This window comes from Bos indicus, chromosome 27 (assembly GCF_029378745.1).
Source record: "Bos indicus isolate NIAB-ARS_2022 breed Sahiwal x Tharparkar chromosome 27, NIAB-ARS_B.indTharparkar_mat_pri_1.0, whole genome shotgun sequence".
Classification (NCBI taxonomy): Eukaryota; Metazoa; Chordata; class Mammalia; order Artiodactyla; family Bovidae; genus Bos; species Bos indicus.
Window position 1 is genome coordinate 23,940,266 of NC_091786.1, and position 19,148 is coordinate 23,959,413.

At 42.7% G+C, this 19,148-nt stretch overlaps 1 protein-coding gene across 7 annotated transcripts in view; it reads left to right on the forward strand.

The window, feature by feature from the left end:
• The window catches only part of DLC1 (DLC1 Rho GTPase activating protein), a 522,352-nt gene that overhangs the window by 482,008 nt on the left and 21,196 nt on the right, over nucleotides 1–19,148 (forward strand). For 6 of the 7 annotated variants that reach the window (XM_070781604.1, XM_070781603.1, XM_019953385.2 and 3 more), the window contains 2 exons: nucleotides 11,132–11,203; nucleotides 16,520–16,601. In XM_070781604.1, the coding sequence (XP_070637705.1) occupies nucleotides 11,132–11,203; nucleotides 16,520–16,601 (154 nt within the window). Of the gene's footprint in view, nucleotides 1–11,131; nucleotides 11,204–13,586; nucleotides 13,611–14,427; nucleotides 14,542–16,519; nucleotides 16,602–19,148 lie in introns of all 7 variants that reach the window. The other variant, XM_070781609.1, reaches the window with a different exon arrangement.

Genomic DNA, 19,148 nt, shown 5'->3' on the forward strand with positions numbered 1-19,148 from the left:
GCTTTGCAGACATATGTGAAAGACTTGCTGACATGTCAGTCTTGAATGGTGGAGATAGGGAAGTAGGTGCTATTTTAGGTTTGTAACCAGGTATTTTTGCCTTGAAAAAGTAAGTTTAAAAGGAAGCAAAGTATATAATTTTAAACCATCTTCTTCATTTAGCAAAAAAAAAAAAAAAATGAGACTCAGAAAAACAAGGACCCTTAAAGTTGGTTTAAGATGGCTTCCTCTCTTGAAATCATTTTCCTAATCTATCCAGTTATCATCTAAGAAACTACTTCAAATCTTTTTTCTTAGCAACAGGTGGTTTGAAAGGCATAAATATTTGGTGCAGAATACTGGAAGAGAGAGAGAGTGTGTGTGTGTAGATGGAGGTGGGTTTTGTTCCACCTCAGATTGCAGTGAAGTAGAAAGATGTGATGATGCAATATCCATTTCCTTAACAGTTTATTTTCATTTAAGTTTGATTTTTGTGTGTGTGCTGGGTAGTAAGTGCCAGTTTCTGATTCACTGGGAGATGATTTCTGTTCCTGGAAACAGTTGGATCAGCTCAAGCCTGGAGTGATAGCACCCAGTCCTGCCTGAGCTTAAATGGATCCAGAGCTGTTTGCCTTTGCACGGAAAGGGCATATATTTTTTGATGTGAGCTATGTGCTTTTTTCCTGGTTTGTGTGTTAAAAATAGTGTTTTGCAAACACTTGAACTCAGTGATCCCCAAAGGAAACTTGAATTGATTTAATTTCTACAATGCTGGAGTGTGGACTCCTGTGCAGACTATCAGGTGTGGGCTTGCCTTATGTGTCCCTTCTTTAAAGCAGAGCCATTTATTAAGTTGTCATCACATCATTAGGGAAAATGGGTCCTGCCCCCCTCCCTTTATATTATTTCTAGGAATGTTCTTTACTAGAAAGCAATGTATCTGCCTCTGAATCTCAAGTAGGAGGAAAAAAAAAAAACTTAAAAGAGAACTCCCTCAAAACTCCCAGTTCTTACTTGTATTGAAAACAGTCTAGTGATTTCAAAGTGAGGGTAATCTTTGTGGGCAAGACTGCCACGTGCAGAAAGTTCTCTAACCAGGAGTGAGGGCTGGTCGGGTGAGGGGGGGTGGGGGTGCCCTCTGGGACCGTAAGCAAATTATTGTTGGCTAAACTTTGGACCAGCTTCCTCATTTGTAAAGAGGAAAAAATGGACAAGTTCCAAGAGTCTTCCCAGCCCCCAGTTCACTGATTGAGTTGATGTCAAGATGGTGCTGTTAACTGAAACACAAATGTACAAGATCAATAAGCAAAGTAAAACTTTGGGTTTTTTTTTTTTAAACTCAAGAGTTTTCTATGCATTGGAGTGTTTTCTTCCTGTAAAGACTAATTTTAGTTTGAGGGCTGGAGACATGGATATGCAAAAATGCCTTTGAGTTCTTGTAATATGATCATAGGCTTCAGGGAACAAATCTAGAAACTCATCTATTAAGAAGCAAATTAGAGGGAATTGCCTGGTGATCCAGTAGTTAGGATGCCATTCTTTCAGTGCAGGGGTGCATATGTTCGATCCCTGGTCAGGAAGTAGGAGCCTGCAAGTCACAAGGCATGGCTCCCCCCCCCGCCCCCCCAAAAAAGGAAACAAATTAGATATTTTAGCAATAAGCCAGTCAATTTTGTACATTTGATCAGTTTTTTGAGACATACAGAATGTCTCCATGTAATTGATGATAAATCTGGAAAATTAACAGATGGAACCTAGTCTGAGGGTATGGGCATAAAGGAATTCTTAGAATCAGAAACTTAAGGAATCTGCACAGCCTGTGGCAATCTCAGATTTTACAGATGAGGAAACCAGTCCAGAAGGATTGTGTTCTTAAGGCTACTTAGCTAAGCAATGGATTCTTTCCTGGACCTGTTTCCCTGACCTGTTACAGGTCATACTTTGCCCCCTTTCTGTGGCGGATTATTAGTAGGAACTTGGGACACTCAGATGCAAAGCTCTTCTGTATCTGAGGAAATCATGTTGGTTGCTCATTGGGTAACCAGGCTAAGGAGATGCTTGTATCTGCTCTTAGGCATAACCTACTTTTCACTGCATACCTCCCCTTCCTCTGTTGTGTGTTACAGTAAATCGAGTCTGCTTACCGTACCTTCACACACACCTGTGCTTTGCCAGCTCTCCACTTAGCTTATTCTCTTTTATTCCCAGTCTCCTGTCCTGCAATCCAGCCTTCTATAAAAGATCATAATCCCTACTTATAAATAAAAGCTGAGCATTGAAATGAATGCCCAGTAGCCCCCTCCCTCCCTCCCCCGCCTTCCTCTGAATTCATAGCCTCCTCTGTACTATACAGAGATTAGTTTACTTTTCTTCCTTCCTTCCTTCGTTTTTCTTTCTTTCTTTTCCTCTTTCCTTCTCTTTAAGAAAAAGCTGTGTGAGAACAGTGTATTTCAAACAGGTTGGTTTTTTTTTTTTTTTTTGGAGGTAACAAATAACTTTTTTTTTTTTTTTTTTCCATTAAAAAAATGTAAGACTGCATTACTTATTGTAAGTGTTATTTGGGGAAACTTGTTTCAGTTTTATATATGCTTATATACACACATGTTTGTGTACATGAATGCGTGCATAGGTACACATATGCATGTGTGTGGGGGGCCAATGTAAAATATATTTCTCACGGTGGCTCCTGATCTGAAAAAATTAAGACCACTTTACTAGAAGAAAATCACATTGCAGTTTATTTATTTATATGGTATTTATTGAGTAACTAGTATGTATCCCACACTGTTGGTGGTGCTTGGGATATATCAAAGAGTAAAACAGGCAAAGAAACTGGCCTTCGGCGAGTTTACAGAGGGCAGAGACAACATAAACATAATAAATGTTTTGGGAGAAGAAAAGATGAAGCAGAAGAGGGAGCATGGGGTGGGTGAGAAGAAGCCTGTGAGGGTGGGTCAGTTAGCCCGGGGGCCTTGGGGTAACAGGCTGGAGGAAGGCTCGAGGGCACGGCGGCCGCCGTCAGAAGTCTGGCTCTCATCCATGAAACGAGGACTCTTGGGGGCTGCCTGGACAGAGTCCCTTGGGACTAAAATACATGGATCTCAGAAGAGCCCTTCAGAAGCCAGCTCATTCATAAGAGAATCAGCTGAGTATCCTCAATGGTGAATTACCTTTCCCTTTGGCTTCCTGCTTCAGGGCAGCGACCTGTGTCTTTGATTGTCCCTGAACACAGCAGGCAGCACAGACCCTGGATGTGCAATAAATAAATATTGAGCTGAACAGGGAAGTGAAGGGTGATTCGCTGCACGTAAATGTGTGGCTGTGCTAGAATATATCTAAAGGTGGATTTGGGTCAGCTACTGGAAGGCCAGATGGCCCAGGAACTGAATTATATTGACTGGTCTTGCAGAAGCTTCCTCTCTGGTCTCTTTGAGAAGAGGCACAGCAGATGTTTAGAATTTTTTTTTTTTAGGCACCTGAGGGTAGGAATGTTGCTAGTGGCTAGTCATAATCTTTGCTGTGATTAGATAACAGAAGAGTTTAATAACTATTAGCATATACATTGGCCTATCTGACTTAGCCCAACTAGAAATTCACTTTACATAGGTAATTCCCAGTAGCCAGTCTTTTGGCAGCATGTGTGTGCGTGTGCTAAACATTTATTTTTGTTAATTGCAAAGAGATAGGGGTTTAAGTCGTAGTTCTCAGTCAAATGTCAATGGATTCTTAGCCTTCAAACAAATGTAAATGTGCTTCCAATGTGGAAATAGTAGTCTCTCGGGATAAATGAATGAATTAAGAAGCTTCTAGTAGGTATACTCACTGTCCAGGGAAGGAGAGGGAGAGGGGTTGATGGGGTACAGAGGGAGAATTTATCTGCAGCAAGAGAGATAGGAGATGAAGAGCCTGTGCATCCTGGGACCCGAAAGGAGTTCAGGAAGACTAGAGTGGAGCTTGCATTTGGAGGCCTTCCGTGAGCAGAATGGCTGGGCAGAGGGTGAGTTAAGATGGCTGTGGGGTCTGCTGAGGAGTCATGTCTGAAAGGCAGTGGCAGTCATCTAGGAATTCTGAGCAGAGGAGTGACATGACATGACATGACATAAATCATGTATTTCCTACAGACCAATCCAGGGCTCACCTGCCCTTTGGACTAGGAGAGAGTTCATGAGGGTAAGGACGAGCAAGGGTTATCAGAGTTCTGTGGGAAGGATGCTAGGATACCTTGGGAAGAAAGAGTCTGGGATAAAGGAATATGAAGAAATGCTACCTGGTTCAGTGGTCCCCGATCCTGACTACCTTTACATTTACTTAGGAGCTTCTTTCAGAGAAGACAATGGCACCCCACTCCAGTACCCTAGCCTGGAAAATCCCATGGATGGAGGAGCTTGGCGGGCTACAGTCCATGGGGTCACTAAGAGTCTGACACTGAGCAACTTCACTTTCACTTTTCACTTTCATGCACTGGAGAAGGAAATGGCATCCCACTCCAGTGTTCTTGCCTGGAGAATCCCAGGGACGGGGGAACCTGGTGGGCTGCTGTCTATGGGGTCGCACAGAGTCCGACACGACTGAAGCGACTTAGCAGCAGGAGCTTCTTTAAAAAGATGTTGTCGGATCCTCTCTAGGTGGAGAAAATGAGAACACTTGGGAGTCGTGGGTAGGGGGTAGGGGCGGGTTAGAAGACTCCCCCAGGTCATGCCGCCAGGACCCGGGCTCAGAGCCTCCGAGGTCAAGTGTCTGAGGCTGTGGTTTGCTCCTCTGCCCCTGAGAAACCCACCTGCCAGGGAAGGTGGGCCTGTTGGTGCCCAGCTGTATGGCAGTCCTGTAAAGTGGGTGCCCTGAATGGAGGCAGGAGAACTGATCCTTTGAAGTAATTCTTCCTTCCATTTGAAGGAATGTTTGTGACCGGGATTAGGAATCATGGTTTAGATCAGAAAGCAGCGCCTGCCTTCACACAGCCACGTGCTTCTCCGCGGCTGGTAAAGCACCCGCGTTTCTATGGATCTGTGCCCGCAAGTCTGCCCGCGTAGGGGAATCCACGGAATCCGGAACGTGCTTGAATTTTCTTACATTCCTCCCGATTCCTTAGAATTGTATTTAAGAGATGCATTCCGTGGAGTATTTGCCTTGAGGCCTGATTTTGGAAGCACAGGGCAAATCACAAAGAAGCCAGGAAGCTCGATGAGAGTTTCCACCTTGAAGTCAGAGCAGAGGGGAGGTGGAAGTACTCACATCCTGCTCAGACCCGATCGTTGCTCAACCACTGAGATGGCGAGTTCCGCGGAACGATGACGGAGTTGGGGAATTTCTAACTTACTGTTGAGGGGTGAGGGGAAGCTAGGGTCACCCCATCATGCCAGGAAGTGTGCAGATACGGCCTCATGGTTCCCAGTAAGACACCAAAGGTTCTCCCGAACCTCGTTCATCTAACACAAGTCATTACTGAAGCTGGTTCCAATAAAAATTTCCTATTTCCTCCTTCACACGTTTGTCTGTTGTTGGCTTAGAGAAAACCCAGATCTAAATGTATCATTGTATTTCCACTGCATTTTCAGTTTCTGATGGCACTTGTGCCTGGTGGGGAATTAAAAAAAATTGTCCCGAGAGCCTGTTCAATTCAGTTCAGTCGCTCAGTCGTGTCCAACTCTTTGCCACCCCATGAATCGCAGCACGCCAGGCCTCCCTGTCCATCACCAACTCCCAGAGTTCACTCAGACTCATGTCCATCGAGTCAGTGATGCCATCCAGCCATCTCATCCTTTGTCGTCCCCTCCTCCTCCTGCCCCCAATCCCTCCCAGCATCAGAGTCTTTCCCAAGGAGTCAGCTCTTCGCCTGACAGTAGTAATGCTGCATTCACATGGTTTGGCTTAATATTGTTAACGTTGTTCATTGATTTTTTTTTTTTTTTTTCAGGGAAATTGGGGTTGCTTATTTCTGCAAGTCTTTGCTCTCTGTCACACTATGGCAATTGAATGGCAAGAAGTGGTTGTTTCTCCACTTGTTCCCTCATCTTCATATCTTAGGGATATTCCCAACTCACGTGTTAGGATCAATATGAGGAGTCAGAGAATTCATACACCTTTGAAGTGCTTAAACTAGGCCTTGTACATAGTGAGTGCTCAATAAAAGTTAACCATTGATGGAATTGTTGGGAGGCATCTGGGAAGACTGCCTATAGGAGGTGACACTTGGCTGAAGCCTTGAAGGATGAGTAAAATTTGATAATGAGAAAATGGGAGAGTATTTTCCACCAGGGATGTGTTGGGGGGTGAAGAAGGATCATGTTTACTCTGGCTGGGGTATGGAGCAGGAACAGGGAGCTGAACAGTTCCATGCCACGTGGAGAACCTTAAAAACCCCGGGGAGATGTCTAGACTTGTTTTCTAAGCAGTGGAGCAGGAGCTCCAGGGAAGTTTGTGCAGGAGACACAAGATCAAAAATGTAATGGAGGAAGTTTGATGAGGCAAGGTTGGTGGCAGGAGTCTCAGGAAAGAGAACAGGAGACCTGGAGTTTCAGTTAGGGTAAGAGTGGAAGTCGTGGCCTGGATCAGAAGGGAACTAGAAAGGGTAAATCCCTACCTGACCTGGTAGGAGACATGGGTTCTTTTCATATTAAATAAAATGGATCTTAGACTGTTACCATTTTCTCTTGGTAACTACAAAGGGGTGAGAGTGAAGTCAGTAACTATCCCATTTATTAAAAAGTCAATGACAGCTTTTTACAGTTTTTCTAATTCTGATTTCTATAGAAGCAACAGGTTCTCATTTATTATGCATCCTAAACTTTCATGAGTGGACACTGTTAAATGTAAACTAAATAGAGGCGTGTCTGTTTCCCATGGTTTGATATCTAAAAGAAAGACATTCTCATCTATATTAGGGAAAGGAAAAGGCAGGTAAAATTACTGATCTCTGTAGTTCTTGAAAGTGCTGCTTTTTAGCCATTGTAAGCCTTCCATTAAATTATCTGCACAAGATGCAAATCTTGGCTTAGTCACATCGTTTCTTTCTAACCAACTGCCCCCAAGAAGAGTGGGTATGTGAACAGATTTTTAGATCAATTTTTGGTCATTTGGGGACATTTCTTTTTCTTAGTGGTGGGAAATGAATAAGAGTAACGACATCAGTAGGCATTTATGTATTCCTGAAGTGGCTTTACAGATGCTGACTGCAGCCATGAAATTAAAAGATGCTTATTCCTTGGAAGGAAAGTTATGACCAACCTAGATAGCATATTCAAAAGCAGAGACATTACTTTACCAACAAAGGTTCGTCTAGTCAAGGCTATGGTTTTTCCTGTGGTCATGTATGGATATGAGAGTTAGACTGTGAAGAAGGCTGAGCGCCGAAAAATTGATGCTTTTGAACTGTGGTGTTGGAGAAGACTCTTGAGAGTCCCTTGGACTGCAAGGAGATCCAACCAGTCCATTCTGAAGGAGATCAGCCCTGGGATTTCTTTGGAAGGAATGATGCTAAAGCTGAAACTCCAGTACTTTGGCCACCTCATGCGAAGAGTTGACTCACTGGAGAAGACTCTGATGCTGGGAGGGATTGGGGGCAAAAGGAGAAGGGGATGACAGAGGATGAAATGGCTGGATGGCATCACTGACTCGATGGACGTGAGTCTAGGTGAACTCCGGGAGTTGGTGATGGACAGGGAGGCCTGGCGTGCTGCGATAAATGGGGTCGCAAAGTGTCAGACACGACTGAGCTACTGATCTGATCTGATCTGGTCTGAAGTGGCTTTAAATGAATAGGCTCAGACAGTAAAGTATCTGTCTGCAATGCAGGAGACCTGTGTTCAGTCCCTGGGTTAGGAAGATTCCTTGGAGGAGGGATGGCAACCCACCCCAGTATTCTTGCCTGCAGAATCCCCATGGACAGAGGAGCCTGGTAGGCTACAGTCCATAGGGTCACAAAGAGTCGGACACGACTAAGCGACCAAGCACAGCACATATGTGAAAACACTTTGTGATTTGTTAGGTATTATATAAATAAATTTAAACATTCTTTAGAAAAAATAATGCCATACATCTTTCATGCCTCTTGTCATGAAGCCATTTTAATAAGAAATCAGGAACATGTTCTAAATAAGTGGTGATGCTGGCTGGAGAATTGTGTCCAGTTAAGGCTTGTGTGTGTGTTCTGATCTGATAGCATGTCTGAATATAGTCCAGAAAAAGTAGATGTTGAGAATTTGTGGCTATTCACCACTTATTAAGTAAAATAGGTAGAAAGCAAATACTTTTTAACAATCTATTGTTTGACATCTAACAATCTGTTGAATGGAAATAACCTCTAGAGAGTAGAAGAAGCAAGATACTTAAAATATTTTTAAAAAACAAACGTTTAGCTTCTTTTCTCTCCATGTCTATCTTTGTGCCATGGCCATGGGGGTAGAGGGAAAGTAGTTTCCACATCTCTTAAAATAAAATGTTGAACTTTTATATGTTTTTCCAGCAATACAGTTTTCTGGGAAATGTTTATTTTATGATTTTATTTAAAGATTCTTTAATTCCTTACTGAATGAGGTATGGATATAAATACAAGAATAACTGTTAAGTGTAGATAATTCTCACTGGACAATTTGATACATTGTTTGATTCAGTATGGAGATTGAGATTCTTCAATGTCAATAGAGTGACACGTTCCAGCCACTCTGTCCTTCAAAACCCCAAGTTCAGTCCTGAATCTTGTGTTTATGATGCTACTTTCATCGCCACTCTGAAAAGATTCATCAGAATAATAAACCTTGCCCTGTCTTTTATTGCTTCTCTGCTGCCATAAGTGGTTTTGTTTGGGTATTAACTAACTTATCAAAAGATAGTAGCAGGCTTTTTTCTTTGGCATGTTCATTCAGTAAGGCCATCCTTACTTGTTTTAATGAATTTGAGTGTTCTCAATTCTCTTTTCTCTAAAGACTCAAAGAACTCATGAAATAATAAGTTAAAACCTATTCTCTAAAACAATAAAGTTACTGCACAAAAGTGAGATATATATTACAGTGAGACATATATATATTTCTCTCTGATGGCTTATCCGCCTCCTATCTGGCTCAGAGGATTAAAGTGTGATGAACATTTGAATGTGGAGTAAATTAAGCAATACTGAGACATTTACAAATGAGTGAATAGCCTTACACGCTAAGTACTCTGCGGATCTGAGGAAGGTGGGAAGAAGGGTTGAAAGAATATTTTTTGTGCAAACTGAGAAACTAATGACTGTGCCCCGAACTCCTCTGTGAGTCAGTTTTAATGGGGTCGTAACCGCACAATTGCACTCATCTCACACGCTAGTAAAGTAATGCTCAAAATTCTCCAGGCCAGGCTTCAGCACTATGTGAACTGTGAACTTCCTCATGTTCAAGCTGGTTTTAGAAAAGGCAGAGGAACCAGACATCAAATTGCCAACATCCGCTGGATCATAGAAAAAGCAAGAGAGTTCCAGAAAAACATCTATTTCTGCTTTATTGACTATGCCAAAGCCTTTGACTGTGTGGAACACAAGAAACTGTGGACAATTCTGAAAGAGATGGGAATACCAGACCACCTGATCTGCCCCTTGAGAAATTTGTATGCAGGTCAGGAAGCAGCAGTTAGAACTGGACATGGAACAACAGACTGGTTCCAAGTAGGAAAAGGAGTTCGTCAAGGCTGTATATTGTCACCCTGTTTATTTAACTTATATGCAGAGTACATCATGAGAAACGCTGGACTGGAAGAAACACAAACTTGAATCAAGATTGCCGGGAGAAATATCAATAACCTCAGATATGCAGATGGCACCACCCTTATGGCAGAAAGTGAAGAGGAACTCAAAAGCCTCTTGATGAAAGTGAAAGAGGAGAGTGAAAAAGTTGGCTTAAAGCTCAACATTCAGAAAACGAAGATCATGGCATCCGGTCCCATCACTTCATGGGAAATAGATGGGGAAACAGTGGAAACAGTGACAGACTTTATTTTTGGGGGCTCCAAAATCACTGCAGATGGTGACTGCAGCCATGACGCTTACTCCTTGGAAGGAAAGTTATGACGAACCTAGATAGCATGTTCAAAAGCAGAGACATTACTTTGCCAACAAAGGTTCGTCTAGTCAAGGCTATGGTTTTTCCTGTGGTCATGTATGGATATGAGAGTTGGACTGTGAAGAAGGCTGAGCTCCGGAAAATTGATGCTTTTGAACTGTGGTGTTGGAGAAGACTCTTGAGAATCCCTTGGACTGCAAGGAGATCCAACCAGTCCATTCTGAAGGAGATCAGCCCTGGGGTTTCTTTGGAGGGAATGATGCTAAACCTGAAACTCCATTGGAAAAGACTCTGATGCTGGGAGGGATTAGGGGCAGGAGGAGAAGGGGACGACAGAGGATGAGATGGCTGGATGGCATCACTGACTGGATGGACGTGAGTCTGAGTGAACTCCGGGAGTTGGTGATGGACAGGGAGGCCTGGCGTGCTGTGATTCATGGGGTCACAAAGAGTCGGACACGACTGAGTGACTGATCTGATCTGATCTGAAGCAGGGCTTGAATGAATTTGAACACCACGTCAGTTGCTCTTGGCTGTACTGTTTATCCGTACTGTCTATAAGATATTAACCGCGGGGTGCCAGAAGCTGTTTCGGGTGTTTCAGCCTGCCATGACTGTGGGGTTCATTGGCTTAGTGCCCTCCAGCGCCTCTGTGCCGCCTGATAGACCCAAAGAGGCACCTTCACAGCACACAGGCCGCTGCACGCATCCCATCGGGTCAAGCCAGTTCTCTTCCAAGGTGTCAGATGTACTTGGTGGCCTTCTATTGATGTGAAAAGTAAACCCAGTTAAGCCACCCAGACCTAAAATCAATTGTTTAATCCTCTTTCAACTGTTCTCATGATGCCCTGTTTTTGTAATTCTTTGTAACCAGAGCACAGAAGCAGCGCAGAGGGACTTACTGCTGAGACTCCATTTTTGTTTCTTAAAGGAAAGATGGATAATTATATGTATCTTTTAAAGTCCAAAAAGATGCAAAAAATTTAAACCATTTGAATAAGTGGGTTTTGTTTTTTGCTTATCCCTTCTCCAAAAGGGAATTATGTAGCTAAACCAGAGTTTATTAAGGAAGAAGAAGCAGAGTTACACATGGCTAACATGCTTGTTTGTCCTCTCTTCTCTTCTAGAAATCGAAGCCAAAGAAGCTTGTGATTGGCTCCGAGCCGCAGGATTCCCCCAGTATGCCCAGCTTTATGAAGGTAAGCTGGAAGCGCCTTTCTTTTTTTTTTTTTAATTTTCATTTATTTACTTTTGACTACGCTAGGTCTTCGTTGCTGCTCACAGGCTTTCTCTAGTTGCAACCAGCGGGGGCCACTTCCTAGCTGCGGAGCGCAGGCGTCTCACTGTGGTGGCTTCTCTTGTTGCAGAGCATGAGCTCTAGAGCACAGGCTCAACGGCTGTGGCGCACGGGCTCGGCTGCTCAGCCACATGTGGGATCTTCCTGGGCCAGGAGTCAAACCCGTGTCCCCTGCGTCGGCAGGTGGATTCCAAACTCCTGGACCACCAGAGAAGTCCCATGCCATTCCTTTATAATGGCCATAAGCGTATCCTTGGTATATGATTATTATTGATCTGCAAGTTATTTTCAGATATTTTATTATTTACTTGAATATTTCATGAAGGAAAAAATATAGCAAGCACCTAAAACCACCACCACCGAAAAAAGCCAGGACCTTGATAGCAGCAGACCTACCAGTCTCCTGTCACTCTGCCGCCCCCTGGCCAAAGTAACCATCATGGAATCACACACACACACACACACACACACACACCTGCTGCTGCTACTGCTGTCACTTCAGTCGTGTCCCACTCTGTGCGACCCCATAGACGGCAGCCCACCAGGCTCCTCCATCCATGGGATTCTCCATGCAAGAATACTGGAGTGGGGTTCCACTGCCTTCTCCGACACACATACCTAGGAAAAGCATTACTGGGTAGTTGGAAAGATGTACATGCAACTTTGTAATGGAAGTTTTTGAAAAGTTCCTGTACTGATCCCACCCCTCCATATAATATAAAAAGATCCTGTCTCTGCACATGCTCTCAACCCTTGACATTGCCAGACTTTAATTTTTGCCATTCAAATGGATATAAAATGATATCTTACAAATTTTGACTGCCATTTTTCTAGCTATTGATGATAAGACACATTTATTCATGTCATCTGGCCATATGTGTTTGCTCTTCTGTGAAATATCTGTTGCCTATTTTTCCCTTGAGTTGATTGTGCTTTTCTTGATAATTTATAACAGTTCTTTATTCTAAACACTGAGGCTTTGTTGGTCATGTGTCATAGATATATTTCCCTACTTTGTCATTAGACTTTTCCTTAGATTGTCATTTGATCACTATTATTTCTCCTGAGTCATTCAGTTTTTAATTAAGAAAAAAGTGGACCCTTTTAAAGAAAAAAAAATCAAGATCTAGGCTGACTTTTAGTGGCTTCCCTGGTAGCTCAGACAGTAAAGAATCCGCTTGCAATGCAGGAGATCCGGGTCCGATCCCTGGGTCAGGAAGATCCCCTGGAGAAGAGCATGGCAGCCCACTCCAGTATTCTGGCCTGGAGAATCCCATGGACAGAGGAGCCTGGCAGGCTACAGTCCATGGGATCGCAAAGAGTCAGATACGACTGAGTGACTAGCACTTTCACTTTCAGGCTGGCTTTTTGCTGGTTCTTCATGTCTTCCTCAGCACCCTGAGCATCACTTGAATGCTGAAACAGGGTGCTGAGCACCTTGAGTCTCACTCATGTCTTTGGCTGCTTGGGGTGGGCAGAGTGTGCTCTGTATAACGCAGGGAGGAAGAGGTTTTTCATTCAAACTGGAGGCTTATTGTTCTTATTGCCAAGTGTCTCTCATTCATCTGTCCAGCCATCTATCCATCCAACCATCCATTCAGCTAATCAACAAGCCAGTATTAATTCTGCACCATCAGGGGTGTCCACCACTTGGGTAGATGCTGCAGATTTTGTAGAAATAAAACAGTTCATACCTCAAAGAACACCATTAAGAGGTTGCCAGATATCTCAAAAACAAGCATAATTTTAGTTGATTTACACTGAAAGAATACATCTTTTTCACCACTAAAGAGGAAGGAGATGCTGTGAGACAGGCATTGTGTGACAGAACTGCTGAAAGAGCCAGGTTAAACGATGTCATTCCAGTCTTTTCACCAGGGATGTTCAACTCTTCTCACAATAAATAGTGATTTTAAGATGTTTCTTTTGCTCTCCCATCCTTCTAGGATGATTACAAGCAGGCTGCTTCCTGTAGCAGAGGCAGTGGGCTCCCTCTTGTATCTACTGGTCACCAGCATTCTTCTTTAATAAATGAACAGAATGCAATGATGCTGGGAAAGACTGAAGATAGGAGGAGAAGAGGGCAACAGGGTGAGATGGTTGGATGGCATCACTGACTCAAGGGACATGAGTCTGAGCAAACTCCAGGAGATAGTGAAGGACAGGGAAGTCTGATGTGCTACAGTCCATGGGGTGACAGAGTCAGATGCAACTTAGCAACTGAAGAACAACAGATGCTAAATGGATGCAGTTTGTCAGCTTGGAGGTGCTCCCGTGATAAACAGGCTGCATTTTTAGGACATATTTATTTGGCTCCACTGGCTTTTAGTTGCAGCTTATGGGATGTAGTTTCCCCACCAGGAACTGAACTGGGCCGCCTGCATTGGGAACATGGAGTCCCAGGCCGTGGACCACCAGGGGAGTCCCCTTGCAGCAGGTTGCACTGAAGAGGGAAATGGAGGGAGTAGGGATGCTCCCCAGAAGCAAACTGGGGTGAAACCACAGAGATCACTTTTATATCCTTAGCTCACTCAGCTAATCTAACTCATTACTTCATTAATAATGCCTGTTCTTCCTCTTTGTAGCCCAGACTGAATGTATGATAGTTCCCCATGAAGATGGGTTTAAAATTATTTTATAATTAGACTATGTAGAATATCTTACTGTTCCTCCATTTCACAGAATATCTCCAATTCCTTTTCCTTCTTCCTTCCTTTTTTTCTCTCTTTTAAGGTGTTTGGTTAGCCCGCGTGTGTATTATGTGGAGTTGCTTACTGTTCCCGTAGGAGAATTTTGGACCTGGTACCATTTACAGCACCTCTGTCTCTCAGTAGGGCTTTGGCGGGGGTGGGGGTGGGGCGGCCAAGCATTCTATTGGATTTTCAGTTCACAGCTCTACTGGAGATGTGGAAAGATAATTGCATTTGCAGTGGCAGGAACATGCTTGTCCTTTTGTTCTCCTGTTTAGAAATTAAATTTCCTTCAATTATGTCAATTTTTAGTGTTGATTTGCTGCCAAGCAGCCCTTTCTTGTGATGTGTATCTTTGCTGAGATCCCCTTCCGGTCTCTGCTTACATCTTTCCAAATCCTAAGAGACAGACTATATTTTCGCAAGTTACAGTTTGGGGGTCCCTTGATGTTTATAAGTCTTTTGAAGCCTGAGTCTACTTTTGAGGTTGTACTAGACATTGTTCTAAGCATTTGTAATTTCTCTCCTTTGTCCTGCCCCTGGGTGCGGGGCAGGTACACACACCCCATACCACCACACTCATTCCTAATTCCTAGCTTTATTTTGGTCATTGACAATATATACATCCTGCACTTAAACCCAAGCTGGAAGTTTAGATCCTAACCTGAAGAACTCTGAGAACTACTGAACAACAACAACAAAAAGTAATTATTTCACAAGTCCCTACTTTTCCTAGAATTTCTCTTCTAAACAGAATTTTAAAGTTAATTTGGGTCAGGAAAATAATCTAAAATATAGCTCTGGGCACACTGAGTTCGGAATTGCTAAAATAACAAAGTTGCTGTCTCAGATGCACTCAACGGGCGTGCTAACTTTATGATTTACATGTATTAAGTATACAAGCGTATTCTCTAATATAAGCTTTGTCCTTTAATACTTAGAGTGCATGGTGTCTGTTCAAAGTGAAATACAGTTGCCAGAAGCTTCAAACAGCTTTATAATCGGTTTTGCTTCTATTTACTAATCATTTACATTTACTAGAAGTCTCTCTTATTGCTACTATAGGGGTGCCACTAATCATTTCCCTAATCATTTGGTCTATGAGGTAATGAAGAAAGGTAAACCCTCCAATACTGAATTTTATAAATTTCTTCATGACTCTTTAAGCTCTACCTATTTCATTGGTCTGTCTGTCTTACCATTCAGAGAACAGGATCACTAACTTTAGCCTTCAGAAAAAAGAATGGACCCCAACACTCATTATGTTAGTTTTCAACATTGGAACAAAAAAAAGGTATTTATAAGTATAATCTCTGGGAAATTGATGACTGAAAATAAGGAGCTTGATACCATCCTCTAAAACCAATGATCATAAGTTAGAAGCCATAAAAACATAACGAACCATTATGTGCTCCCACGTCAACCCCAGAACTAGAATACTGTTAGTTACTTGTGTCTCCAAAACTACCAACAGCCATGTCAGTTTCCCCTGCAGCATTACCCATTCGGGAGGCCAAAGGGATCTTTAGGCTCTGTGTATTCTGGTGTCCTGCAGTGCTCTATTCCTGACCCACAGAGTTGCATAGAAGGAGTCTTCCTCACGATTTTTTACAAGCTTTTAATAGGAAGGCCCGTTATTTACTTTAACAGCTTGGAACACCACAGAGGGATAACTTGCTCTTATCTAGTGGCAGTTCCAGAGCTCTGTCGTTTTCCACGGAAGCACTGCTGGTCTTCTTCCTCCCTACTCTTCCTGTGTGTTTATCAACGAGGGACAGAAAAGGGAATTCTTCCATTGAGTTGACTCTTCCCCCTTTCTGCTTTTCGATTTTGATATAACTTAACGTATTCGTAGAGTAGTGAACTCTTCTACCGATAAAAGGATTTGGGATTCTGTCCTTCCACACCAGCTTTTAGAGCTGGCCTTTGTTTCAGGGGGATTTATATAAACCCCTGGAAAGCCATATGGAAGTGCTTGTATTTGTTTAAAAATAGCACATCCTGAATTCTCTTCAGCTTTTGATGTCATGCAAATGGTTGGATTCCATTGACAACCATCATTGTTCTCTAGATCTTTCCTTGGCCTGGTTTTCTGTGACCTCTTCCCTGATCAAATGTGAGCAAAGACACACATGGTGGGGGGAGGGAGGAAGCAGCCACATTAGAAGGGAGCATCCTTCTGGTATTCATTCTGGTTTAAATTATTATTTATATAGCAGGTCTGTTGACTGCTGATTTGTTTAAAGGTGAAACAGTGTTTTGAACCACTTATCTCTGACAACAGATACTTGAGTCTGCAGACCACTTGATATCCAAGCTCCTTTAGGACACAGAAGATATTGTCTTAAACTGCTTTACATTCCCATAGCACTTGGTAGGGAAGGAGGTAACCTGCACACAGTAAGTATTCAAGAAATTATCTTGTTTTTGACGGTTTTGTGTTTTTTTTTTCTCTCTCTGCTAAACTGGGCTAGATTGGCAAGACTCTGAATGCTCAGTAAGTATATTTGTTTTTATTTTTCTTACAGATCTTCTGTTCCCCATTGATATTTCCTCAGTCAAGAGAGAGCATGATTTTTTGGACAGAGATGCTATTGAGGCTTTATGCAGGTAAATTGAAATGTTTCGTGTGTTTTCTTTCTCTTTCTTCCTTTTTAAGAGCATAGTATTTATCACTGGGATGACTTTGCTCTTGTTCTAATTAGGTCAGGTGTCTTTTTCTTTTTGGCTGCACAGTATGCACAGTCTCAGTTCCCCAGCCAGAGAGCGAGCCCGTGCCCCTTGCAGCGGAAGCACGAAGTCTTAACCACACGACGGCCAGGGAAGTCCCTGTTTATGTCCGGTTTTTGAATAGTATTTGTATATAGAGATTTACTTCTTCATGAATCATAGGCCTTTTAATTAAAATTAGTAACTTCCTATTATTTAATATTGCCATTAAGGTAGCACTGTCCTAGGGCATACTCAGTACCATTCCATATTTGATACCATGTGCTTCCTGAAACAGGTAATGTTCAGGCAGTTTGAAAACCTGGAACAGGGTTTTTTTTTTTTAAGGCAGTGTAGTTGACTGCTCAGCCCCACCCAGGTACCCTCAAAGAGTCAAAGCTGCTGTTGAATGGAAGTAACACGTTTAGAGGAATCAGTGGACGTGGGAGACGGGGAGACTACGCCAAACTAGAGGCAGGAGGACCGTGGCTTAAATTCCAGGAAAGCATCTCTGAACCTCTCGAGCTTCCCCACGTACACATTCATAACAATAGGATTAAGTACGACTGTAAAATAACTCAGCACAGCCTTTAACAGAAAGTAGACAGGCAGCAAATGAGCACTGATGGGAAATGTGAGAAAAACTGTCAGAAAGCCTTGTTCGTGGTGCTGGTGGATTTTCACACTGAGCAGCTCGCGGGCTTTAACGAAGTGGAAGTGATAAAATACGCCGCAGACGGTGACAGGACACTGATAATCCTCTCCAGCTCTTCAGGACATATTATTCGTTTTTAAGCTAATCATCCTTGTAATTTTTCTCAAAACCTATAAGCCATCAAAGGTGAATTCTGGGGAGAAAAAGATCATACACAGACTAGCTCACTTGTTTATTTGATTGTAAAATTAGTTTTCTTTTAATTTCGGTATTACCTTTAACTTGGAAAAGCATCATTGAGGTGGAATGGCACCCAGGATGTATTTCCCTTTTACAGGCAAAGAAAGCAGTTGTAGCTCTGTGAAAATACTGTTTTCTGCCTTTCTTATGTCATCCATTAGTTTTTGAAGCACCGAACTTAAGCAGGAGTTTTAGGGAAAGACAAATAGGGTATTTACAATGGAATATGGAATAGACTAGTTCTCCTGGCTTCAGAAAGAAAAAAAAAAGCCACATTAACCACAGAAACACTGTCACTTTTCACATCCAATTGAACGACTGCTTAGAAAAGCCCAGGGTATGTAGACACTTTCTGAGAGGAATCTGATGCCAAGGCCCCCACCCCCACCCCGCAGAGTGTATAATATCATAGCTATGTCATCTGTAATGAAAAAATGTCCCCGACGCAGTTTAGGAGGGAAGGAGACCGCATCTGGAATATAAATGACTCCAGACATTTCTGAAATGTTTGAATGCTTAGCTGTGGGACAGAATAAATTTCTTCTCAATTCATCACTGGTGATAACGCATAGAAATGAGGTCACTCCTAAGATGTGTCCTAGGAGACATACTCGTTGCCTCAGATCATCCATCTCACACATTTCAAGCTATTTAGTGAGTGTGCCCTGTAAACAGCAGCAATGGCTTAGGAATTTCTGGGTCATAAAAATATCATGGCAGCATCACAGCCCAAGGGGTCATGATTAGATTCTTGTTTTTGTTTTTTTAATATCAGTTTGAAATGTAGTTACCCTGTCTGGGTCTAAGGACATCCTCCATACTTTGTGGCCTACACTGGCTGTCAGCACCATCAGAGAGTCTGCCTCTCTTTGAAGGGAGTAGATCTGTACTCTTAGATCTTTGATGAAAAGAAAAGCCCAAAAACAACTAGACCTTGCTCTCTCTTTGGATTCCACAGGTGTATTCTGATTGGTCTTTGGTTTCTCTTGCTGTTATTGTTGTTCAGTCAGCCACTCGTGTCCAGCTCTTTGTGACCCCATGGACTGCAGTCCATCGGATCAATTTCTCTTATGTGCAGAATAATATCTCATAGGTTAAGTATAAGAAGAAAATGCAATGATGGATGTCAAGTGCTTTAAAAATTACCAGGCCTAAAACCGACACCCAGATTTGAGTATGTGGAGAAAGGCTTGGGGTAGGATTCAGAATTCACAGGAATAGTCATCAAGTTGATTGTAATGAAAACCCAAGGTCTCTTGTCCACACTTTCACATAAACAGACTTTTTATGGCAAATGATTTTCCTTGGAGAGGGCTAAACGAATGTTCTGAAGAAGAAGGAAGTGGCAAGCATCTTCCTTGGAAATGCCCTCCAGATCCTGGGATGTCATCAGAGTAGTTGGGGACACTTGCTTTTACTGATGATGATATTCATCTCATTTGCTAGACTGGCCTCTTCTATGTACTCTCTCAGCCCACAAAATTCAAAGGGCCAGCAGATCCTGAATCTATAGTGTTGTTTAAAACTTTGCCTTGTGATCTGTTAAGTTTTCT